The 26,383-nt window shown below is 34.7% G+C and overlaps 1 protein-coding gene across 2 annotated transcripts; it reads left to right on the top strand.

Moving 5' to 3' along the window:
• The first annotated feature begins 4,962 nt into the window (after window positions 1-4,962).
• On the top strand, window positions 4,963-25,233 carry LOC136798443 (C2 domain-containing protein 3-like). 2 transcript variants are annotated; one of them, XM_067055062.1, is made up of 26 exons: window positions 4,963-5,189; window positions 5,395-5,501; window positions 5,678-5,786; window positions 6,215-6,303; window positions 6,447-6,568; window positions 6,691-6,868; window positions 7,005-7,100; window positions 7,289-7,502; window positions 7,832-8,840; window positions 9,058-9,519; window positions 10,037-10,138; window positions 13,131-13,217; window positions 13,367-13,471; window positions 13,774-13,859; window positions 14,311-14,342; window positions 14,497-14,628; window positions 15,051-15,268; window positions 15,555-15,812; window positions 16,584-16,816; window positions 17,236-17,318; window positions 17,505-17,864; window positions 18,592-18,709; window positions 21,765-21,923; window positions 22,310-22,890; window positions 23,066-24,131; window positions 24,816-25,233. In XM_067055062.1, exons 1-26 carry the CDS (start codon window positions 5,017-5,019, stop codon window positions 25,135-25,137), a joined length of 6,501 nt encoding a protein of 2,166 aa, XP_066911163.1. In that variant the 5' UTR covers window positions 4,963-5,016; the 3' UTR covers window positions 25,138-25,233. The 2 variants fall into 2 exon arrangements, with proteins under 2 accessions (XP_066911163.1, XP_066911157.1); XM_067055056.1 differs by having other exon boundaries at window positions 7,829-8,840.
• Window positions 25,234-26,383: the final 1,150 nt, after the last annotated feature.

Here is a 26,383-nt window from a genome sequence, read left to right as displayed (position 1 = left end):
CCAGATAGCCTGTCAGACGAAAACTGCTTTTTTATCGCGATTAAACAAAGAAAAAATTTGGTTTGTGGGAAGGTACTGGCTAGGTGCCAGATTATCTGGCACCCGATGTAGAAATTTTCTTCCGACACGCTAAAGCTCTGAAGGTCGGGAAAATTTTCAACATCTGGAAGAAATACATTACGGAATTTCGCCTGACCGCGTAATTTTTTAGAAAAATGGGCCCGAGTGCAATTTGGACAGGGAAGGTGTCATGGCCGACAAAATTTGGGTCAGAAAAAACTTCAAAAGGTTTCACGAAATAAATTCAAATACAAAACTTTTTGGAGAAGGAATCATGCAAAATATTATCATTCTTTTCACAAGGAGGGCATGTAGAAATACTCAAATAAGTATTTTTCCTTCTTTAAACTGATCACAGAAGCAAAAACAAAATAGAAATAACATTGTACACAAAAAAGCCTGAAAGAAGAGAAAAGTCAATCATCATCTATAATAACACTAAAAGAAAAACTAAAGCTATAGAAAATGAATACTAACCCTCAATGAACACTTTTGTGAAGTTTGATAAAGATTTTATCCAAAAAACTTCAGTTCTGGAACACTGAAGTCGGTTTGTCGGTTGTCGGCCGGTGGACAACAGTTATATTTGGAGGACGGTCTAAGATAGATAACAACATGGAAGTTACTGATAAAAGCCTAAGCCCATAGGAACATACCTGCTTTAGTTTCTTTGGTCTTTGAATGGTATAAAATTTGAGAAAGTGCAGAAAAAATCAGCCATCAAAACAAACAAAAACAAAAGTTATGATTATCAACTTTTCTGTGGTAGAAACACATTTTTTGGGTTGGTGCACATACAGAAATTACACTGGATACTAAAACTAATATTCAGGGAGTGATAAGTACAGTTAAACTATAAAAAATCCATAAAAATAAACCAAAAACAACCATGCAGCACACATTTTTTGAAAATTACATCAGCCATGTTGTTTGTAATTTTTGCCGACATACTCATGACGTGGTAACTAACGACAGTGATTTGACGGTCTTTTTGAGGCGCCAGATCTCAAAAAAACAATTTTTGAGCGTTCAGCACGGCCCCGAAAATGAGGGCTAAACTTATGTCGGCACATCAATGGATGACTACTATTTCTCTCCGATGGTATATTGGCCCGCTCCTTCAGAGCTTTAGCGTGGGCGGCCGCCAATACGCCATCGGAATATCAGATAAGGTGCCAGATAACTGACGGAAAAAAAATACGCAGCGCGCGTCTCCTTTCTCAACTAAGAAAATCGGGCAATCTTAACTGGAAGAGTTTTCCCGATTTTATATTTCCCGATTTTAAAGGCGCGCAAAATGGCAGAATTTTTCAAAACAAGAAAATTTGGAATTTTTTGTGACCTTGAAACATGAAACAGCTTGAAATAATGTTGATCTGTTTTTGGGTGAAAACCTGCTCCTACCTGTAAGTTTAGATCTGAAGTTAGTTGTTTATTTATAGAACAATTTTTTAAACAGCCTTCTCAGAAAATTTTATTTATAAATATTCAAAAGACTAGACTGCTAGAAAAGATAATAGTTGCTATGACTGATGACCAGACTGCCAGAAAACGTACAAGACCAAGACGTGGATCTCAAGTGATCTCAATCGATCGAACGGAATCAGTCGAACCAAATCAAACGCAATCGACCGATTGAATTCTATTGTCGAACGCAATCGAATCTCAATCGAATCGTTCTGTTTAGAATTTTGATAATGAAAACTTAAATATATATGAAGAAAAAAACAAACCATTTCAATTTTATTTATAAGTTTTATAACCCCCAGAAAAATTATGTATTACCTATTACATAACTTTACATTTCCCGACTCGCTAACTCCCAGAGGAATTCCGATTGTAAATCCGATTGGTTAATTTCGGAACATCTTCATAATGGCAGATAATTTAGAAGTGTCTAGTGGAAAGGTCGTGTGAATTTTCAGATGTCAGTGGTAATTTTGTTGATTGATGGCTTGTTGAATCTGGGAAGAAAAAAGTAAACAGGTATAGCTTTTTCTAACCAAGGATCTGAAGGATTCGAGCCACACTGCTGTTGTGAAAAAAAAATTCTATGTGTACAAACATTCCCTCTCCAAGTTGAACAATAAACTATTGCAAGAACTCTCAAATAAGACATCAAACAAGACGCAATGTCAATTTATAATGTGATCAAAAAAGTGTCAGTTGTAAAAATAATTACCTCTTATATTTTTCTGAATCCTTTGTTTGTGTTTAAAACGTTTAACAATTTTGTAATAAAAAAATTATGTTTTGTATAAGAAGTAATTATTGTTTTGGCTCAATTGGCTCAGTGTATCAAATCTCTCAGTTAAGTTGACACTTTGGTATCTTCATTGTGTCACAACGAAAGGTCTGTTTTTATTTTAGTTTGTATCTTTGAAAGACCCCATCGAATTTAGGACCACTCACGGTACTCCAGGATGCAAGTGAAATTTCCCAATCAGCGGACCTAGACGGGGGTTCGGTTATTATCAGAAATTCTCCAATCGGTGTCCGGTCATTTTGAATGAAAACAAAAAAGTTTAAAAGGGTGGCTGCTATCAGTAAAAGTTATCGTGATATGTATGTTATGACAGAAAGTATGATTGATAAACTTGGTGGAGTTATCAAAACAAATTTGTTGTCAAAGAGATTTAACAGTAAGTGAAAATACAGGCCAGATATCAACATTCCCATGTTTCGACCAATCGTCCCAAGTTGCAAGTTAGAGCACTCAAGTGAGTTACGGCATGTCCAAGGTAAAAGTGAACCAGTTCCACTCACTTTCAAATTTTCAAACATAGCTGGAAAGAAGCGCCATATGATGTAGATCAACGTGATGAGTGTTAGAAAAATTTAACTTGAGGCTATAAGAAGTTATAGCCCAAAAACCTATATTATGACGTCATAAGTACATTACGTCACGAAACTTAAAATTTAAATAACTCATAAACTATTAATGATATCAATATGAAATTTTGACAGAACAAATATATCGTAATTCTCTAGAAGTAAAATTTTCAAAATCTCCTGAAAAATGATGACGTCAGCATTTTTAAGCAATTTTCGATTTTTGGCTATAAAAAATGACGTCATCATTTTTTTCAAAAGATTTTTAAATCAGAAATTTTCTTACATCAATATCTATTGGTGGTCAAAATTTGACGTTTGTAAGACTATTAGTTCACGAGATATTCAAATTTTTAGTTTTATGACGTAATGTTATGTAATGTTTATGACGTCGTAATACAGGTTTTTGGGCTATAACTTCTTTTAGCCTCAAGTTAACTTTTTCTAACACCTATCACGTTGAACTACATCACAAGGCGCTTCTTTCCAGCTATGTTTGACATTTTGAAAGTGAGTGGAACTGGTTCACTTTTTCTTTGGACATGCCGTAACTCACTTGAGCAGTTGACGGTATATAGTTGTTTTGGGAAACGCAACGGTCTTTTGAATAACTAATTACTCCGCAGCCGATACCTAGAGACAAAATAATTTATCATGTTTTTATTGGCTGAGGGAAAGTAATGTATGTGGAATACTGTAATTAGTTATTCAAAACTACTGTTCAAAAGACTGTCACGTTACACCAAAACATCTATTCCCAATAAATAACTTTTACTATTAAGATTGAAAGTATTTCTAGCTGGTATAATTAAGAAGTAAGGCGGATGGAATTGGATTTAAACAGCCAATTCAATTGACGAAAATTTGGCAAATTTGGCAAAATTTGAGTGCCATAAATGCCAAATAAAAAAGATGGTGGTGAATCTGGCATTCTTGGCATTTTTGGAACTTACCTTCATACAAAACACAGTTCCAACGAGACCTGTGTTCTTTTCGCTCCAATTTTGCCACTTTTGCCAAAGATTTTGAAAAATAGAAGACCTTCCAATGCTAAAGCAAAACAATGCCAATCGGCAGTTTGATTGGTTAAAGAAATTGCCTGCACGTATAAACACTTCACGCTCTACAAACGCTGACAGAAAACTGCTGACAAAGCATCACAAAATGGAAATCATAATGGCGACATAGCAATGTACAAATTTGCCACAAAACTGTGATCTTTTGACATTTAAATTGTGGATTTGGCAAAGTTGGTGAGTATAACAAATTTGGAAGTCAATCGAATTGGCTGGAAGTTTACCGTAAAATCCACTTTCTGAAAACACCAGCTTTTTTTTAATTTTTGTCTTGTTTATCCAAACGCTGCTGCAATCTTGCATAGACTCACAAGACTAGAACCCCAAATACCTACAAGCACTTTCGCTGGCTGATCGAAAAAAATTTATCATCATCAATTTTGACATTTACAAAATCATTTACTCACTAGAAATATGCAACTTTCTGAAGTTTCAATTTTTGGTCAAATTCCAGCCAAAAAACGACTAAAAAAGGTTTTTTGAAATGTTTGTGAAAAATTGGTTCATTAATTTTTTCTGATATTTTGCTATGCAGGAAAGTATGGTTAGATGTTTTTTTTGCTCATGAAGGCTGAATAATATTTGTGTTTAGACATGAAATGTTGGTTGCTAACCTGTTTTCATAGAAATATGGGCCAAATTCTATATTTTTTTATAAGCACATTACTAATTACTTAGTTATTAGCTTTTCTGGAGCTCATTCTTTATGATTTTTTGCACAAAGGTGCCCTAAATGTGACAGTTTTAAGAAAAAATATATTTTGGGGCAAATTCCAACCAATAAAACGGCTAAAAAAGAGTTTTTTGGACTTTGGACTGAAGTCGATTTTAACAAAAGATTTTTTTGCCTCAAAAATTGAATCTTTATCCATAAGAATCACTATTTATAAGCTTAGATCAATGCTCCTAACCAAATTACTCAAATTTTAGACATAGGTCAAAATATGTATTTTGAAAAAAGAGCCTTTCTTTCCTAATTTTTTTTCTCTTAAAGGTTTCTGAAAAAAGTTGTCAGAATTAAAAAAAAAGGAAAAATGAACACCATGGTATGAGCTCTTCAATAGTTGTTGGTTCAAGCCTACCTCCACAAGTTGAAGGTCAACTAAGATGTTTCTTATCCATCAAAGTAGCCTCACTTGCTTGGAGTATACCGCAACCTCCAAAAGATGTTCAAATACAACTTCATTGGTGGGGAGATAAAGCCGAAGGAAATCTTTTAAGGTAGGTGGAGTGTTTTTGTTTCATTTCAATAACCTCAGTTTTTCGACTTAGAGTTGTGATGCTTTATAAACCAGAAATATCAGTTAATATACTTCTTTTATCAGAAATTAGCAAATTATGAAAAAATAAAATCAAGGTTCAAAAATACCTAATATAAATTAAAAGGTTCAATATATATACATGAAATATTTTCTGTTATATTTAGGCCACAGGTTGACTCAGATCCAAATTATGCTGCAGTAACTGAAAAAGTATCTGAAATCCATTTCCCAATAAGATGTGGACCAAGGCAGTTCAATTCCTATGTACAAGGTTAGTAAGCGTTCTTTCTGACTCTTAATTCTTAGCACAAGAACTATTTTAATGTTGATTTTTGTACTAAAACTTTACTCTATGATGCTTTTTTTTGTTTTAAGGATTATAGAAACCATGCATTTCTTTTGAAACTCGTTAATTTAAAAATCATTATATGTTTATTAAAATCTTAGACATGGGTATGTTGCATATGGATGTGATATATGGACATCATAAGACTAAATTTGCAAAACTTGATATAAAAGATATCGGAAAACTTACCACAAGCAAACCTGTTTCAGGGTATATTTTCTAATTGGTCGAAACCTCTTGCTCTACTTTGGGAAATGTTTCATCCTCTTTTGGGTATTAGCTTTCATTTTGTTTGACAGATTTCTATAACAAAAACGATGCATTATTTATAGACAACTTTGTACTTCGCTGTTGACAAACCAAAAGGGTCAATCACAAAATTAGTGTCTGAGAAAGCTAAGAGTTTTTCTGTCTACTTAGCCTTAAATTTGAGATTGGCCCATAGTGAGGACATGAAACAGGGTCAATCTCAAAATTTATGCTCAGACAAACTGAAAAATTCTTATTTTTCTCAGGTAATAATTTTGACATTTGACCTTTTGATTTGTCAACGGTGACTTGTCAATTGACCACCAAAGTACTTCTATGAAAGACATTAAGATTTTTTGACATTTTATTTTGCACCTATCCTTGCACAGGTCTTATCCAGTCATTTGCACTATCGCTCCTTTCAAATCAAAACAAGTTGGTCAATTAAGTGTGACTGTCGCTTTCAAAACAGTATCAGGTATGTAAAATTAGATATCAAATATTCCTGGAATTTCTATATCAACATTTCATATTTCATACACATTTCACGGTTCTGAATACTGTCGTTATTGTTTGAAACTCTGTGTCTGTAACTTCTCACGTTTACTATCTTTCTACCAGATACGTACAATGTGACATCATCAATAGTTCCAACGACAGACAAAGAATTCTCCAAAACAAAAAGGAAATCCACATCAAAATTAGCGAAAAAGAAATCTTCTGCTGAAGACAAAAAGAAGAAGGTACCAATCCAATAGTGTAAACTTTTTTTCGGGGTGTCCAAGGTGGAGGTGACTTTGATACAAAGTTGGCATCAATGAAGTGACTCCAGCTTTTTGACAAAATTTTTATATTTTCTTTTTAGCATGTGCACTACTCAAGTCAGTCCCCAGAGAAGATATTATATGAGGAACCATTTGTTGAGAAGAATGACCATCATGAAAAAGAGGATATCAGCTTTGTCATTGGTCCTGGTGCAAAGTTCAACAGAAGTGAGGAGAGTGGAAAAGTATCCACAAAAAGGAACACAACCTCTATTGATGGTAAGAAGTGATATAACTTGTAATACATTATGACATGTGTATTTTTTGTTGTCACCTTTTCTGTTTTGCTTCTTTTAAAGTCATTTACTTCAATAGGACAGACTAATAATTATAAAGCCTTCATTTCTATACATAGGAATGGAACCTCTCCCACCAACGATGACTGTATCAAAGGAACATAAAATAATCGAAAAGAATGATCACTATTTAGAATCGCCTCAACCAAAAGAAGGTATAATCTTATAACTCATTTCAGAATATTCAGGTCTAAGCCTATTTTGTAAAAATTACTACAAGTGTAAGAACAACACTAGGGGTATGAAATCCAATTGACATTATTTTTTAGTATTTAAAGTTTTACCATCTTAACTGGTGCAATGTGTGGTCTCTTTTCATTTATTTATTCATCTGATCTGCCAGATCTACATAGCGATGACCAACAAGAAGCACCAAACCGAGAGAAAAACTCCATCCAAGTTGCCAGAGAATCATTAAATGATCATATTGTAGGGAGTTATCAAGGAGCTGCCCTATCCAAAAGCTCTGGTGGAAGTAACATTTTGTCTTTGCTTTTGGAGAAAGGTGAAAAGCTTAGAGATGACATGGTCCAATCTCAAATTAAAGAAAAATCTAGGTAAATTTTTGAAGTAAATGGGTTTGCTTTGAACTTTTCGAAAGAGTGATGTTATTTTACATTCAATATTAAGTCTTTGATGGGCACTACTGCCATTTGAATTCCAGGAATTTAAAGACATATATTAATAAGAAAATAGGGACAATTCAGGTTTTTTCCTTCACATCTCTTCTTCTCTGTTCAACCATGTTCAACCTAGTAATAGGGATAATATATTGTAATATACAAAACTTAGAATCGTAACTGACATGGGTTTGTACCAAGATATCAACTTTCAAAGTATTTTTTGTGGAGTCAAATAATGTTTGCGTTCTCTGTTCTCATAGTAGTCAATCATCAAGCAAGTCACAAAACAGTACAAATCATGAAGATGAAGTAGAAGACTCTATCATTTCCAATTTGAAGGACATCCTCCCTTCCCATAAACAACCGAAACCGTTTACCAACATAGACATAGAAGAACGAACTGTCGATCTACTGATCAGTGAAGATAAAACTGAAGATTATCAACGTATTTTGAAAAGATTTGATGTTTCTTCTGATGAAGAAGCTACTAACATAAGTGAATTGAGTGATCCTTTGCATGATTCGTCATTGCTTTCAGATTTGTTTTATACCACAAAACTACATGGTGATAAATTGGCTGATGAAAGCTCGATAGTGTTTCCCGGTGATAGCATTGACCACAACGATGTTGAGCACAGGAGAACTATCGAAACAAGAAACTCTGAAAAGAAAGAACGTGTTAATAAAAAAGATGATGTTGTTGACGATACAGTTTTGTCTGATATTGATTCCTTTGAAAATGTTGATCTAGTATCCACAAAAATTGAACACAATGAAAACACTGGAAGTGATTATGATTTCAAGAAGCTTTTACCTGATGCCATTACTGTTGAAACATTGACAATCCTCGGTCGTGTGAAATCTGCTAAAGTAACCATTCGGAATCTGTGTCTTACGAATGAAGACCAACCACTCGGCACTGTATATTTCATCGAGTACAAATTCCCAGTTGCAACCACAGATGATCAAGTTTCTATAGCCGCTGAAACTATTTGTAACGTGTCTAAAAGTGTGGATAGTCGGCAATCGATCGTATTTGAGAGGATTTCAATATTTCCTCTAACTTTTAACGAAGAAATGGTGACTTATTGGTGGAATGAAACAGTTTGTGTCAAGCTATATGTCAAGTTCAATCGAAATCAGAAGCAAATTCTTTTCGCAGAAGGATCATGGAAGCTGCGTGATTTGTTAAAGTCGAATAATTTGGGACTGAACTTGAATTGTGATGTTCTCAGTGTGGATGGGAAGCGAGAAAAACTTGGAATACTTTCGGTGAGAATCAATTTTGTCTTTCTTTATAATTTGACTTGACTCTTTGATTTTACATTGGTCTACATTGAGAAATTAATGGTGTAACGTCAGTCTTTGAGCCATCTATATGGCTCTTGGAAATAAATTGTTTGTTTGGAGCCCATTATTGGTGGTCCAGAGTCGATCCTAAAACTCTGGTATTTTATATGAAAACAAACATTAATTATATTTCATCTAGGTGGATATTGAGTTACTCTTTGATCAAAATGGAGGTAAATCGAAACTTACCAAAACGATGAACAAGCCAATGGAATCATCCATTCCGATTCGTATGCATAAACAGGTAGTGAATACTTCAACGAACAGTATTAATAAACAACAACAACCAAAACTCAAACCAGGAACCATCATCACAACGAAAGCTCCTAAACGCATCACTACACAACAGCCACTAGATGCTTTGATCATCAATGGACAACAACAGTATTATCAAGAAAAACAACCAACTGATAGACAATCAAAACATCAGGAGACGCTTTTGCTGGATAGCCTTCTGGTGATCACAGAGGGTCGAGGTATCACATCTAAAGACCTGACACCGCCTCATTTATATTGTGTTTCACGTGCATTTTGGAATAAAGAAAAAGGGCAAACCAAAATCTGTTGGAATTCATCGGACCCTTTCTTTCAATATCAACAGGTTATTATCTGTTTTTATAATATTTTAAGTTTTTGTTGAGAGAACTGTATTATTACAGTGACTGGGAATAAATACATCTTTCCCGAATTGTTTGGTATTTTTCGAAGGTCTTCAAACCATATTGAAAACTATATATTTGTATTCCTCCTATAAAGACAAGTGCATGCTGAAAATTTGAGCTCAAAAGCTTTTTCCTATCAATTTTTATGAATGTTTTTGAAATCCCTTATAAAAATTAAAACATACATCCCGGCCTCGTTTCCATGTAATTATATTGTTTATAAAGAAATTTCAAATCAAAATAACTCAAGAACCGAAAGTGCTTTTTTCATAATTCTTTTTTTATTTGCTTAGTTTTGCGACATACAATTTTAGGAAACTAAATAGAAACATCCAAACATTAAAACAAAAAAGTCAAAAAGCCCAATATTTACGGGTTTAATTTGAAAATTTGAGCAAAATTTCGAATGCATAATGCATTTAATGCAACTTTTCATTGATTTTTTTATTATATTAGATTCTTGCTGTACAATTTGACGAAGATTGCATGAAGAAGATGAAAAATAATTTGATGGTCATCGAAGTGTGGTCAAAATCAACCACTGCTAACAAGGATAAGGTATATATTGATGATGATTTCTTCTAAATGGCTACGTACACTACGCAATATATTGTCAGGCATTATATTGACAATTTATCATCGACATGAAAAATATGAGCAATCTGATTGGCTAAAAACGCGTATATAAATGCTGTATTTCATATTGTACCGTACAAAATACAAGACCGCGTTCAAAAATTTTGTACAATTTTATGATTAGAAATGTTTTCTTTTCGCTTCCAATACACAACAACTTATCAAAAGAGTTTATGAAAAGAATGTTTTGATCTTTTTAATGACCATTCGATTCTTTTTTCGAATGTTTTGATGTAGATTTCAACAAAAAGTAAAAGAAAAAATATTGGAAGAGAAAAGCGAGAAAAACAAAATAAATGAAGAGCGAAAAGCTTGTTGATTGATGTGTCCACAACAATATGTTGTCAGCTCGATTTGCAATATTCCAACAATAGAGGGGAATTCTCTACAAAAAAAAAAAACACCTTTTTATAATAGAATACCTGTTGTTTACTTCGTACATTACGGTTCGCAAGCCAATTTTGTCTAATAATGTTCGTCAATATTTTGTTTAGTCTAAGTAGTTCTTAACACTAATGCAACAATGACTGGCTAGAGAGATCAAGAACTCCCGAGTATCTTTACTTTTAACGACTTCTTCGCAAGTATAAAAACACATACTTGAGCACCTACAGAAATTTCAAGATTATTTGTGAACATTTCTACTTCCTCTTTGTATCACCAGTCTGCTGTTGTTTTTCAATACTTATCGTATTTCTTGCGTATTGCGGTAACGTCTGTCCTTTCCCTTTCTCTGGATCCAATACCGAAAACTTCTTTATAAGAAATGTCTTGAATTTACGTCTCCAGCATATAATAATAGGACATATCGGTGCAAACGAAAGGGTCGCATATTTGAACCAGAACCTAAGCTGTAAATCTATGTGACTGTCGTGGTAGTTGGGTGGGAAACAGGTGGTTAAGCAGATCGCTTTCAAACTGTAATAAAAACAAGCTGGACCGTAAACAATCATGTAACTTGCTAGTATAACGATCGTCATTTTAGTTGCTTTGAGTTTGATCAAGGTTGCTTTCTCATTGGATGGTGTTTTTAATTTCTGGTGATGGTAAATAGCTATGTGGATGATGTAAATCCAGCAAGCCAAGAGAACGAAAAAAGTTAAAATATTGGTGACAAAGTGATAGATGATACTCCAAGAAGGTGTAGTCTCGTAATGCCAAACATGATATATGTGACCAGTATAGAAAGGAATGGAATCGTAAACGATGCACACAATCCAACAGACGATTATTGATCGTATGGTATTCTTTTTGTTCATGATGACCGGATAGAGTAAAGGTCGCCAAAGGCTGATCACTCTATCAATTGACATGATCAACAAGCTGAACGTTATTGCGTTTTGTGTTAAAAAGTAAGCGAACAAAAATGCATCGCGAACTCCATCGTACGTGCCAACTAGGCGGACAGTGTATAACGGTATCGCTGTGACGGATTGTAATAAACAAACAACGAGAAGATTCATTGAAGCCATATTTGAAGTCTTCTTATATTCTCTTGTGATGATGTAGAAATATGTGGCCAGTACTGAAAGTGATAAACTTGCTGTGTTGAGAAGGACCAAGCATGTTAATTTGAACTGCCAATAATGCCTATCCATCTTTTTGTGATTCGGTAATAAAGAACTGAAAAAAAGAAGAAAATAATCATTTTTTTGGATTCAATTATTTTCGTAAGTTCGGCATACCTTTAAATCTTTTGACGAGCCTTGAATGAAAAAAAATACTTTTTCACACGAAGAAACTTCCACTTCCAAGCTCCCACTCCCAAGCTCCCACGTATCTTTTCTACTCTGTCCGATCTCTTGCGTAACTAAAAGGTTCGCAACCTTGACTTTTCTTAACCTGTAAGTTCAATTTATTTGTCTAAAGATGGCTATCGTTTAACAAACATATTTGCTCTGTTCATTTTGCTCTTTCTTGATGTTCAACCCATTTTTCAACAATTTTCGGTCAACTTTTATTAGTTCTTCTCGTCGCACTTTCTTTACTTTTTATTTAACTCCAATCTACACTTTACTTTCCCTTTTTCTATCACAGGAACATGTTAACTTTACATTTCTTTTCAACCAACAAATTTTTTCTAATTTCAAAATTTGAAGACTCTGTTCTTTGGATTTTATTTATATGAAAACATTACGCTTTCCCGTTCTTGTTAATTCATTATTTCCGCTTGCGATTTTTCACATGTAGGTCTTCTTACCTCGTTAATGAATCAGGGGATTATTTGTTTTACACCAACGCACTTCAGTCTAGACCAAGAGTCTTCAACGTACCCAGTCCTTAGTCGTAATTCAACGCAAAAAAATATAAAAAGAATTAAGGCTGGTCTCCACTTGTGCACACTGCGATCGCACTTTTTCGAGAAAAAGGAAACAATTCCATCGGTGTGATCTGACGTAACGGTTGAAAAAAGTGTATTTAACTTTTTTTTTCGAGCGCGTGCTACCTTTTAATGACATAAAAGGATTGAAGACAAAAGGTGCGTTCGCATCGCGCGCAAGTTCACAAACAATTTAAGGATGTACGTAAGCCTGGAACAGCTGAATTCTAAACAAATTAATAGTTAAGGTAGTAAACTAAAAGGTGTAAAGCCTGATAATCTAGATAGTTTATTAGTGTTTCAAAATTCTGCATAATTTAATTTAAACCTTATCCTTTTTGGCACCATTCCTGTAAAATGGTTATTATTATGAACGACTATGGTCAAAAGGATTGCTTCCTATTGTCATCTCTATATGAATCTAACGAAATCCAAGCATGTCAATTATGACGGGTCGAGTTGGACCAAATAAATCTTACAGAACAATTGCGTTCGGTGCTCAATTTATTATTCCGAATCGATTATTGATTTCGTTTTATATGACTTTTTTCAAATCATTCTGATCTCAAGTATCTTCTACCTTGCTCGTTTTAGTTGATTGGTATGGCAAAGATCTCACTTCACCAATATCACCTGTCATTCCAAAATGGAACTTTCAAAGAAAAACTCCTCAATTCTCAGGTAAATACAACTTCCTTCTTGCTAGAACTAATTTTGTTGACCTTTGACAAAACTCGTCAATATTCGTCAAAATTAGTCCCCTTAAAAGGTTAAACCTCTTAACTCGGACCACCACCAGTATCTTTTCAATGGTTTTTTTTTACGAACAGTACCCTGTAGTATCGATCGATGATTGGATATCCATTCATGACGTCATCACATCACAACCACGTGGTCATTTGAAAGTTATTCATGCTATCGGTAGCAATGACCAGGTATTGTAGTTTCAGACTTTCGTCATCATTGAACTTACACAATCTCAACATCTCGAGCTTTTCTTATTGCCTTAAGATAACGATCAACAATCAATTTTCACATATGAGAAATATTTTATACGAACGTGAGGCCGAAAGCTAAGAAGATTGAGAACAATCTTTTTCTGAAATTTCGGGAATTTCGGATTGATTTTCGATTTCAAGTCTTTCAAGTAAAAAAAAACTAAGTGTAAAAGAACATCCTAAGCAAGTGTAGGTGGAGCCAAAAATCACTGGTTCTTAATTTATCTTTTTGGTTTCAGATCATTCGTTTCCTTGCAATGAAAGGTGACCAATCATGTCCAAGGATCCATTCATCCTATCCGAGGAATGAACAACATCGCCATGAGTGAGATTCAATCTTTATCAATGATGTTTCCGTTTGTCTATTTGTAGAATGGATCAGTGGACACTCACTTATTCGAACTTCAATTATCCGAATCTTTTATAATTCGAACTGTTTTCCAGTCCCCGTCAAGGACAAATCCTAAAATACTTTCCATAATTCGAATCTCTCTGTAATTCGAACAAATAATATTCCCCGCTCGGATTCGAATTAGCGAGAGTTAACTGTATAGTGGAGTCTCCGTTACTCGAACGCGCATGGGGAACACAAATTTGTTCGAGTTATGGCAATTCTGTTATGGAGTAAGGTTTATAAGGCATTGTTAGGTGGAGGGACCATAAAACTTGTTCGAGTAAAGGAGACATTCGAGTTATAGAGGTTCGATTTAAAGCGACTCGGTTTGTTTTGGTTTATTGAATGATAGTTCTTTTCAAATCTCTTTTTTAAATTTTAGAGTTGCAATGGAAGATACATCGTCTCAAAAAGGTATCAGTGTATTTCCTCACTGTTTAAGTCAAGTCAATTCTTGTTGCAGAGGTAGAAAATTATTGAAAATATTGAAGATTCTTTAATAATGGAAATAGCAGGAAATAGTCCTTACTTAGGATACATAAATATTTTATCTCCACGTTTTTCTTAGTTGAACATGATCTCGAAATTACTATCGAAAGTGTGAAGAATGTCTTCGAAAACGGTGAATCTCAACAAGAGGTATGGGGAGAGTCAGATTGCTATGTGCAGTATCATTTCCCAACGCAACACGTGGGTCAAGGTAAAGAGCAATTTTTTGTGATTCCTTTAATTTGAATGGGTTCTGATGGGTTCCCTCTTCTGAAGTACCTTTTTTTATTGGAAGTGGCAATGTTATCTCTTAAGAAACAACTTTTTTTCGAAATTATTTCAAAAGGATGGACAATAGACCTTTTCATGAATTATTTTAAGTGCAACTAGTGCCTCGTTACAAAGGCAATTATATCCCTTGTGTATTCAAGTGGTGCTGTTTTTATAAATAGATTAAGCTTCTTATGAACTCCTCCGGGAATCACTCACCAGCACTATTTTGAGAACAATGTAAGCGTTGTTCGTGATGTAATTTATAAAAAAGTCCATTGTAAATATTTGTCTGTGGATAATAGCACTACACTAATTGGTATTGCAGAATTTTATGCCGTGAAACCTGGTTTTATTTTTTAGATTACACTTACGATTGTTTTAAATCGAAAACCACGCTGTGTGTACCCAACATTATATTCAATCACAATAACAAGCATGTGTTTACACTGTCCAACAACGAAAAGATAAACAATATATTCCAACAATGCAGTAACAAAAAGAACGCCATCAATGAAATTGAATTCGAATTGTGGAAGAGGCATTATTATCCAAACATTCGAGAGCAACTTATCGGAAAGGTAAAAATAGGCAGTCAGTCAAGAAACAGAAAGAACGCATTTTTAATCCATTTATCCATTGGGTACTTAGGCAGAAATATTTCAAAAAGTGTATCCCCTGTAAGGTCCATTTTTGTAGCTAACTCTCGGCAGGGGTAGTATCCCCGGTAAAATTATTATATCGTGGAACCAAAACTATAGTTTTTAAGACTAATGTTTTTGGCTATTTGGGTTAAATCAGAAAATATATCCAATGTATGACCTAGTAATAATTCCTTTTAAAGAACTATCGCTTTCAATATTTCAGTGTACATTACCGATCGTCAAATTGTATGCTCTGATGACGATGCACGTGGAAGAAAGTGTATCTAGCCAATCGTTCTCTTTACCCCTCATTTCACTGGATGCAAGTCAGCAAGAAGATACTCCATCACGTGGATCACTGAATCTGTTTGTGTCGTACAAAAAACAGCCATGCTTCACTTCGTCCTCCAGTCGAACTCGAAACGGTAATGGTGAAATGGTCGGTTTATCGATCTCGATACTGCGCATGTGCAGCCTCAAGGTGATCGTCTCCTCCTTATATTATTCAACATATCGTCGATATTAATGAAAATTGCTATCAAGTTGAGTAAATTGACAATTCAAAATTTTAAATTTTAAGAATTTTGGTTTTTCAAGAGCTTCAAAACTAATGTTTATCCATCTTAAAGCCGATCTCCACTTACGCGCGCTGCAGTCGCACCGTTTGGCTTCAATCCTTTTTGGTTGGAAAAAAGATTACGTAGTAAAAATGTAGCGTGCGTTCGAAAAACACATTTCAACTTTTTTCAACCGTTACGTCAGATCGCGCCAATGGAATTGCTTCATTTTTCTTTTGACCAATAGCTCGGAAGCATTGTTCGGAAAAGTGCGATCAGAGCGCGCGCAAGTGGAGACCGGCCTTTAAAGGGAAATAATCTTTTTGCCAACTAATTCACGAATATTTTTTTTGCGAAATGTAACATATTAAAATGAAGCTGAAGAGTAGTAGCGACCCTTTCAAGAGAAAGTGATATCGTAAAAGGTTTTGCATTTCGTACGTCCGATTGAATCTAGTGCCATTTTTTGTTTTCAAAGTCATACATTTTCTAAAATCCAAAGGGAAATGATATTGTTAATCAAGCTCGTGCGGAAACAAAGTGGGGTACACAACTAAGGAAGGAAATAAATAGCTTCGAATCCTACGTAGAAGATTCTATCTTAGTTTTAAGGTAGATTTTATTTTGTAGTAACAGCCAAAATTATTCCCCTCAAGGTAGCACAAACATAAATATGTTTTCCTTATTTGATTAAGGGATGTGTTGATGCTTTCTTGCGTCCTGGTCAAAAAGCAAATCCGTTCGTTCGTTTCTACATTTCATCGATGAAAGATCCCACACTCCGTCAAACTAATCACGTGATCAACTCTTCGTGCCCAGTCTTTTCGCACCACGTGGAGTTTCCTATACCAATCGTGCAGAATAAAGGAGGATTGGTCACTAGTCTAGCAGAAATTTTGGATGACGGATATTTGGTCTGCGAGGCTTAGTAAGTTTTAAATTCCTTCAAAGCTATTTCTAAATACTATATTACTATATTTTTGGACCTACCTCGGAGGTTCTTTAAATTGACCGATGTTCGTCCGTTCGTCTGTTACCATCTTTTCTCGGGATTGGCTCATTAGTTTTTTCTGCTTACAATCGATGATGAAATTTAATGCATTTTCGCAAAACGCTATATTTTCTGACTGATTTTTAATTTTTTTCTCTTTATTTCTGTGTAACTCTCATCATCAGGTAGGTCCATTCTGCATCTAGCTTGTTCTAGATTCAATTGGTTCTTCTCATAAAAATGTGACGGAGTAAGTTGCATTGATGAATATTTTGGTACACACTGCCTTAGAAAATAACGATATGATAATTGTGAACTAATTTACGCATAATGTAATATTTTTTTTTTATCTTCAGTCATTGTGATGTCGTTGAAAAAGGTGAAGTTCTTTTAGCGTCTGGTCAAATACCATTGCAAGGATTGTTGTCGAAAAATAACGGTAAACATTTATTTATTTCTCTGATACCTTTTGTAGAATTAAACTCGAAAAAATACTGCCGTTGTTTTAACACAATAATCATTCAGTTATCGGGATTTACATTTACCGAATTTTTTGCAGTTTTCTGCAAGTTCGTCTGTTAAAAAAGACTTCGCTTGCAAAATCAACTTCTTTATTTTACCACAGGTATAAGGCAATGGTTTGCACTGAGCAATACTCTCAAGAAACGCCACCATCATCTTACATTATCTGCCGGTATCGAAATTCAAATTCAATTTTCTAATAATGACGACCGTCGTAACATCATCAATATAGCTCGTCGTGTCGGATGGAAGCCTCGTAACGATGTCGAGTTAAATTCCGAAGCTTGGTTGTCGCCTCAACAAACGTCACGACTGACGTCATCGATGAAGTGTCGTGTAAATGTCGTTATTGATCGGATATGGTTGACGAATGATGTTGTGGAGGAATGTTTCCCTTGTTTTAAAGATCTGAAGAGAGGAAACGGATTGAAGATTTATGCTCGATATAAACTCTACGACCAAGGTATGGTGCGATATTTTTCTTCATACACTGCTCAGTGTGAAAGAGATCGGATATAGTTGAGTCACTATTGCTTATTGTGAATGACTGCATAAGACTATATCACATTAAGGCTCTGTTATATTTTTTTGAAAGTGCTGTCCTAAGACAATAGGATTGCTTCTTTTTTTTTGAAACGTTATTGTGAACGTGGTTGGTGTGAGTGTGAATTTCATATCCTTTTATTTTCACTACACACTTCTCTTGACTCAGCCCTTATATCTTTCTGTACTTTTAGGTTCCAAATAAACGGGGGGGGGTTCGAATAAACGGGGGGGTTGGAAAATTTTCTAGATTTTAATAAACGGGGGGGACCTAATTGCCGGGGGGGGTGGAAATTGTACTTCTGAAACCCAAAAATAAGGTAAAAATAGGCTAAAATCAGGCTATTTAGAGCAAAATAAGGGGCCTTCTCTTTGACAGCTGAAAATATTCTTAGAGATTAATAAACGGGGGGTCCTAATAAGGTCCGGGGGGGTTGGAAAATTTTCGAAAAATTAGCAAGCGGGGGGGGGGCCGTTTATTTGGAACCTAAGAGTACGTTCACAAAATTTCTACTTTCTATGCCACTGATTGGTTGATTTGGTTCAATTACGCCATAATTTAGAGATTTAACCAATCGAATTAATTTGATTTGAACAGACTTTTGGATTATTAATGGTAAGTACGGTATGTAATCAATATTTTTCAGCACCAGTGATTACAAATAGTTCTCATTTGAAAGAAAGTGAAGAAGAAGAAGAAGAATGGAAATCGAAATTAGAAGAATCGTTTCAGTTTGTTGTTGAACCAACCACATCTTTTGCCTGGTAAGAAATCTTAGCAAACCCTGTTTCGAGAAGTTAGCCTTACATCATTTATAAACTTTTTTTATTAAATAAAGCTGGAAGATGCACTTTACCAACGCTTGGGAACTTGGGCATCTTTTCTGGAACATTGATTTGATTTTGATTTGAAAGAAAAAAGTACCGGGTGCACCAAAAAAAAGTATACAGGTTTGTCGAGATATTGTGAGCTTCAGGATTTATATTTTTTGTTCATTCTTTTTTTATTGTATAGAGGATGCTCTAACTTGAATTTTGAGCTATTATACATTAAATTTGAAAAAGTAGTTTGAAAGTTATTTCCAAAAAACTGACTTTTTTTCCATGTCGAAATTTCAAAAAATCATTAAAAACAGCAATCACGCTATAAATAAGACAAAACGACAAAACACAATTTCATTGTCTTTTTGATTCTTTTTTCTCCTATTTTATATTTTGCCAGTGGTTTGTCCATCTAACACATTTTTTTTTATAAGAACGTCAAAAATTTTCGAAGCCTTCGGATGTTCTTAGTTTTTTGGATTTGAAGCCTAAAAATGTTCTTAAAATGTTCTTATTTTCAGCATTTTTTGAGCATTTTGATTTCTTAAGAAATTGCATGTTTTTAAGTCTCCAAAGCCTTAGTATGTTCTTAGAATGTTCTTAAATTTTTGGGCCTCAAAGCCTTATGTTCTTATATAGTTTGTTCTTATAAAAAAAACGTGTATTTACACGTCATGAATATTTCCAACACCAGCAAACTCAATGCAGACCCAAGTTCTTTGAGGAAAAAGTTGAGGAATGGTGATTTATTTTTTCAAAAATTTTCTCACGTAGCACACCACACCTCTCTAAAAAATTTTCAGCTTTACCAAAAATATTTTTCCACATGGGAAGCTTGTTTTACCATATTCTTAAATTCCGTAACGAGTTTTGATGAACACAGTTGCATTTTTGGTATTTTTATGTGTAGAGAAAGTAAGTGCCAAAAGAAAAGTTTGCTCGCTGTTTTTGATGATTTTTTGAAATTTCGACATTAAAAAAAAGTCAGTTTTTTTTAAAATAATTTTCGAATTACAATTTCAAACCTAATGTATAATAGCTCAAAATTCAAGTTACAGCATCCTCTGTGCGATAAAAAAAGAATGAACAAAAAATTTAAATCCTGAAGCTAACAATATCTCAACAAAGTTGTATACTTTTTTTTGGTGCACCCGGTATATAATCAACTTTCGCCTTATTTGAACCTCTGTAATTCTAATCTTCCTGTCATTCGAATGTTTCTGTAATTCGAACTAAATTGTCGGTCCCTTCAGCTTTCTCTAATTTGAAGAAGAATCTTCGTCACTTGAAAATCGAATTAGAGAGAGTCATCTGTATCAACACTTTCAGGGACCTTGAAAACCTTGAAAACCTGATCTTCATATTGTATATCTTTTTTTGGGGGTTACATGCGACTCTCTCCAATTCGATCAATAAGGGCTAATAATTTTCTTCGAATTAGAGAAGGATTCAAATTAAGGAAAGTATTTTATACCAGTAACCAAACTGAGGGGACTAATGTTTTAGTCGAAAATATTGAAGTTTGAATTAGTGAAAGTTGACTGTATTAGTGTAGTTTACAGTTTAGGACTGTGTTTTAAAAATTTTCGATCATCACAATTATCTTTTTGGACCTACCCCGGTGGAGGTCCTATAAATTAACCTTTGTCCGTTCGTCCGTTCGTCCGTTCGTTCGTTAGTTATTAGCTTTCCTCATGATTGGCTCGTTAGTTTTTTCTGATTTTTTGCACAAAGATGCATAACTATAAACCCTCGAATGTGACGGAGCCCGATTTTCAAAAAAAAAATTTTTTGGGCAAATTTGGGCCAAAAAACGGCTAAAAAACGGGTTTTTTGGACTTTGTGAAAAATTGGATCATTAATTTTTTCTGATTTTTTGCGTGAAAGTAGGGTACCATCGTAGGTAAAAATTGGCTTAAGCAGATTTTTGCAAAAAAATTTTGTTGGCTCAAAAAACGCATGTTTATCTATAAGAATCACTATTAATAAGCATACATCGATGTTCTTAGTCAAATAACTCAATTTTTTTATGAGATAGATGTTTTTTTTCTCAGGAGGGCTTACTTTTAAAGAATATGTGTTTCGACATGAAATTTTGGTTGCTTGGCGTGTTTTTATAGAAAAACTGGCCAAATTCGATATTTTATTATAAGCACATTATCAATTACTTAGGTATTAGCTTTTCTCGAGATTGGCTCTTTCATTCTTTACGATTTTTTGCACAAAGATGCATAACTATAAACCCTCGAATGTGACGGAGCCCGATTTTTGGAAAATAATTTTTGGGCAAATTTGGGCCAAAAAACGGCTAAAAAATGTGTTTTTTGAACTTTGTGAAAAATTGGATCATTAATTTTTTCTGATTTTTTGCAGGAAAGTAAGGTACCATCATAGGTAGTAGATGGTTCAAACAGATTTTTGCAAAAAAGATTTGTTGACTCAAAAAACGCATGTTTATCTATAAGAATCACTATTAATAAGCATACATCAATGTTCTTAAAATTACTGAATTTTTTTATGAGATATGTTTTTTTGCTCTCGAACTCTTGAATATGAAAGAATATTTCAAGAGCATGAAATTTTGGTTTCTAAAAGTGTTTTTTATAAGAAACAAACAACTAATTTTAATAGATCGTCACTATTTGTGTTCTGAATGATTGTTTAATGGTTACGCTTATGTAGATATCAATTATATATGTGTTAAATGCATAACCAGGTAGGTCCATAAAAGTATCACTTGTTGTAAAGAAAACCTATTATCATTTTTAACAATTTGCGTTTGAAAAGTATTCGCACCTAAAACACTGAAACTCCATTTAATCTTTCCGAGAAATCCCTTGAAAAAATTGTGGAATACAATTCCGTTGAAATGCTTTCCCGCGAGTTAAGTCCGTTGCGTAGTCTAGCAAATGTTTTATAGGCTCAAGAAACTAACGGTTGGCTTTCACGTTTGATTTCTGTAATGATTTCAAAAATGATTTCTTTTTCAACTTTCCAGGTATTTACACGAAGAGCTTTTAGAAGTTCAATTTTGGATGACGTCATCAAGAAGAAAAGAGAGGTCAAATAAACTTGATGTCAATGATAAAATTGTGGGATCGTTATTCGTCAGTTTGGAAGAGTTTTCTCATTCGCCGTTTGAACCACACACTATAAGGTATAGGAATTGCTATTGCTTTTACCTCTCAAAATTTACATTTGATAGAGCCCTCTCTAAAACCGACTGGTGATCGAATTATCGATTGACGTAAAGTGAGATGTAAAACGACGAACTCGGTATAGGTTTATGCACCATCTGGATAAAGCTGCACTGTGCCTCCCCAACATTCTGCCGATTGGTAGTGTGAGTGTTTTGATCACAGACTTGCACCGCAGCACTTCAAGGAAGGTTGTTAGGGAAGCATGGTGATAGACTCTCTACTTAAGTTACTTTGTGTTAGATTTTAGTCATAGGAAAAAATGAATTTTGAGAAATTTTAGTAAAAAATAAATGCATGATGATCTCTTATTATCACGTTAACAAAAGATTTTCTTCCTATATAGTGACGTCTCACCACTTTTCAAGAGCGACTCGTCTTGCATATGTAACGCATCTGCACGGATATGTATTCTCTTCAACCAAGACACAGAATCAGATTGGAAGACACTCCACCGCGGTGCTCAAAATACTCGAAACAAACACAGCGACGAAGAAGACACAACTCTTGAAACAAGCAAAGACGAGGAGAGCCTTTTGAACAATATTTGTAAAACGAAAGTAAATGAACAAAACATTCAAACTCCTTCAATGGCAGATCTATCAGCTAACAACAAAGGTGTGCAAGTATCTGTCCAAATTGAAGAAGCTCTTCATTTACCAACCTATCTATCAGGTGATGAACATTGTTATCCTTCAACCTACGTCACGTGTCAGTTGCCAGACAACAATCAATTGATGACGTTATTAGCTTCAACGACAGTCAAACCGAAATGGAATTTTAGGCAAGAATTAAGATTGGACTTTGACAAGATCAAGGGAAAACTGATTAAGTTCACAGTTTGGCGATGCGTAGGGACGATGGTCGATACAGTGAAAGATATTCAAATTGGAATTGCTAAAATTGATACTACATCACTGTTTCATGGTAAAGCTTCTTGTTTTCCTAAAAACAATAATCCCCTAAACACATTATCTATCTACTATGTTAAAGCATTTTTGTTTCACGTGCCTTTAAGACTTTAATTGATCATTTTGTTTTCGCGGAGCATTTTTTACACTTTTTCTAAGTGAGTGTATGCGTACTATTCTAACATTCATAGGCATGAAATCGATCAATGGCTGGTATAACATACACAATTTCAACAACCAATGTTGTGGTCAACTTAAAGTTGCCATTATCCCATCAACACCTCTCTCGCCATCCAAATCCAACAAATATTTCAAGAAATATGACATCGTTGAACCTTGTAACTTAGATCTTATCATGTTTCCAAAATCACCTCAATTAAGTGTTGTAGAAAATGATGGGACATCGAGTTGTTCATTGTTTGAACAATTGAGACAAAATTTGAATGACCTTGAACAAATGACTTTGAATATTAAGAATCGAACTCAAAATAATGTTGCAGAACAAAATCCAACTTCAATCTTACACAACCCCCAACAAGAAAATGTCCAACTGACCACGAACGAAAGGGAATCTGTATCTTTTTCTCTTCAAGAGCAGAATGTCGATTCGGCAACTTCATCGTCCATAAACACTTGCCGAACGTCTCCCAATCATCAAGTACAGCAACAAATAGATCAACCAGAAAACGATCAAAACCAAAATTCTCATTCACCAGATATTTCAGATACACAAGAAACAAAAACCCATTTCGAATATCCAGAACGTGATAACAACAGCCTCGTTTTCACTCGCAACCATAGTAACGAACCATCAATACAAGAAGCCGAATCTATAATTAGTAGTCAAGATAGTTCATGTACCATCACTGAACAACAATCCGTACCAGAAAGTCTTAATGACAGTACAGATGACTTATTAGAACATTTAAAAGAATTCGAACGCAAATACAAGCATTTGAAAACGATTGTTCAAAATGATTCCGATTTTGACGACTCTGACGGGAACAATGAAGACCAAATTATTTCTTCTCCAGTATTCAGCTCACCAAGAGGAACAGCTATGGCTTTTAAGCAACCAGATTCTGACAAACCTGTATTTTTCGAAGGTAGCATTGGTGATAGTTTCTTTGACCAAGTGGTGAATGTCAGCTCTGGTGAACCTTCCAAAGAAGATATCCAAGGAATCACTCCAAGAGATGTGAATGGAAAGGCTATCATTAATCCAGAAATTAATCAAAATACATCTAAACCAGAACCGTATCTTTTCAAATGTGGACCTGTTAATTCTGCCCAAATCCGCTTGCGTGAACCTAGTTTGGCGATAAGCGAGCACTAATTTTGGCGAATTTGCGAAATAAACCTAAATTTTTTTGCATAAACGCTTCATTTAGGCGAAAGAGCAATAATTTACCCAGCCATTCGCTAAAGTTAGCATAGTTTGCAGAGGGGTATGAACCCCCCTAGGTTTATTTCATCCCCCCCCTTTTGTAATGAAATCTTATCCCCCCCTTTTTTTTTAAAGAAAATCCGTTTCGAAGGAAACTTGCTTTCCCACCTACCAGCAAAATTATCAACAAGAAAGAGTATGAAGTATTATAGTCACGAGCAAACAATGACAGAATATAACTAGCGTTTTTCATTAATCTTGATCATTTTAAAATCTAATCACAAAATTTCCAAACCCCCCCTTTTTTATTTGATCCCCCCCTACATTCCCATCCCCCCTAGTTTTTTCGGCAGATCTCGGTACCCCCCCTACAAAGGCCCTCAAGAAAGTTGGCATCCCCCCCTATTAAAAAGGGGGGGGGTGCAAACTATGGTTAGTTATCGCTAAAATCAAAAAGTTTGTTAATCGTCAAATTTAATCTTAATTAAGTCATCAAATTATCTTCTTAATAACGGAAATTATTTTCCTTAATAATAAATATTCTCACCAAACAGGCCAACAATAAGCACCTCAATCACCACGTCAACCTCGTCAACTCCAACTCCAGTAACATTGCCCAATTTCTTTATGAGACCACAAGAACTTGCCGAATCTATGAGAACATTGCGTATCGCTGCAAACTTTCCTAATTCACCTCGAAATTCATCACGTAACTCATCCGCTTGCACTACACCGCATGCTTCATCGGCCGGCGGAGCCACCCAAACCACTACAACCGCCACCCATGATATGCATCGTATGTTGCGTGATCAGAATGTTCCGATTGAATCAACGGAGATGGCTCGAATCGCCAGTATCTTCTCTTCCAATAAATGAAGAAAGAACTTTTTAGAAAGTTGCTGGTAAAAGTAAACGACTTACTGACTTAATGACGCACTGAAAATGACAAACATTGACATCATTGATAACCTGTTGTTCAACCCACTGACCTTTATATATCCCTGGACCACGCTCTATCCGCTATCTTTGATCGAAGTTTTTTTTAAATTGGTACCAGTAAAGAAGCCATTGCAGTGTTAAAATCTTGCCTAACGACAAACGGCGCTACATCCCACAACTGTACAAGTGAAGTAGATCTAGCGCTCTCGATGCGGGTACCACTTTCAAAAAAAACTCTGATCAAAATATTTTGCTTGGCCGGGATCAGTGGTTCGACCTTGTTTCCTGCGTATTATCGGATTTCTTAATGCTTACTGATAGAGCCAGATAATATTCTCTGGTGTCCATCGGTCAATCGGTAGTGTAAATAATGCCTAGGATACACAGGGGGCAAATTTTACTTTCCGGCGTTTGCGTAAAACCATACGGATTCATCACTTCTGGAGGGAATAACTGGCTTCAAAGTCTTAGGCCTTTGGATTCATTACGTTACTTTTACTTTTACTTTTTATCGGATTCCACTCTTTCCGAATGTTTTTATGATACACTTGAATTCCAAAGGTTTGGTAAGATTTTCTTATAACGAGAAATGATTTATTAACATATGTATATTTTAATTGTATATATCTAAAAGAAAGGAAATATTTGAGAACTTATATCATACGTTATTGTACATCTTTCATTTGGACCTGTATACCCTTTATATAATCGATCGTTATACGAGTTTCGTAGATCTGAAAGAATTTTATTGCGCCTTAGAACTGAATCATCTAATCTTGCACATGATTCTTTTTAATTCAACCAAAATTTCTGAATTCGACAGTGCATCAATTATTGAACCTTCTAGAAAAAAATTGGGAATTTATCAATTTACATCAGTGGGTGAGCAAAAAATATGGTCAGACGAAACAAAAATTGATCTACATGCACGAGCAATTAGTGCCATAGAAATTCTACACGTTTTTTTTTTGAAGAAACTAGTTTCACCAAGCAGCCTCAATGTTTCTTGAGAAATCGGCCTTTTGAGCCTTAAATGTTTCTTACATGTTTCTAAACTTTTTGACATAATTAGCCTATTTTTCATGCAAAGAAAAAAAACATTTGTTTTGACTGGAAGCAACGATGTAAAAATAATAGATAACCAACTTGCCTTGATTCTCAAAAAACATCCGTGTTACGGTTG

Source organism: Clytia hemisphaerica, unplaced genomic scaffold (genome assembly GCF_902728285.1).
Source record: "Clytia hemisphaerica strain Z4C2 unplaced genomic scaffold, Clytia hemisphaerica genome assembly, whole genome shotgun sequence".
NCBI lineage: Eukaryota > Metazoa > Cnidaria > Hydrozoa > Leptothecata > Clytiidae > Clytia > Clytia hemisphaerica.
This window is presented reverse-complemented; position numbering and strand designations above follow the sequence as displayed.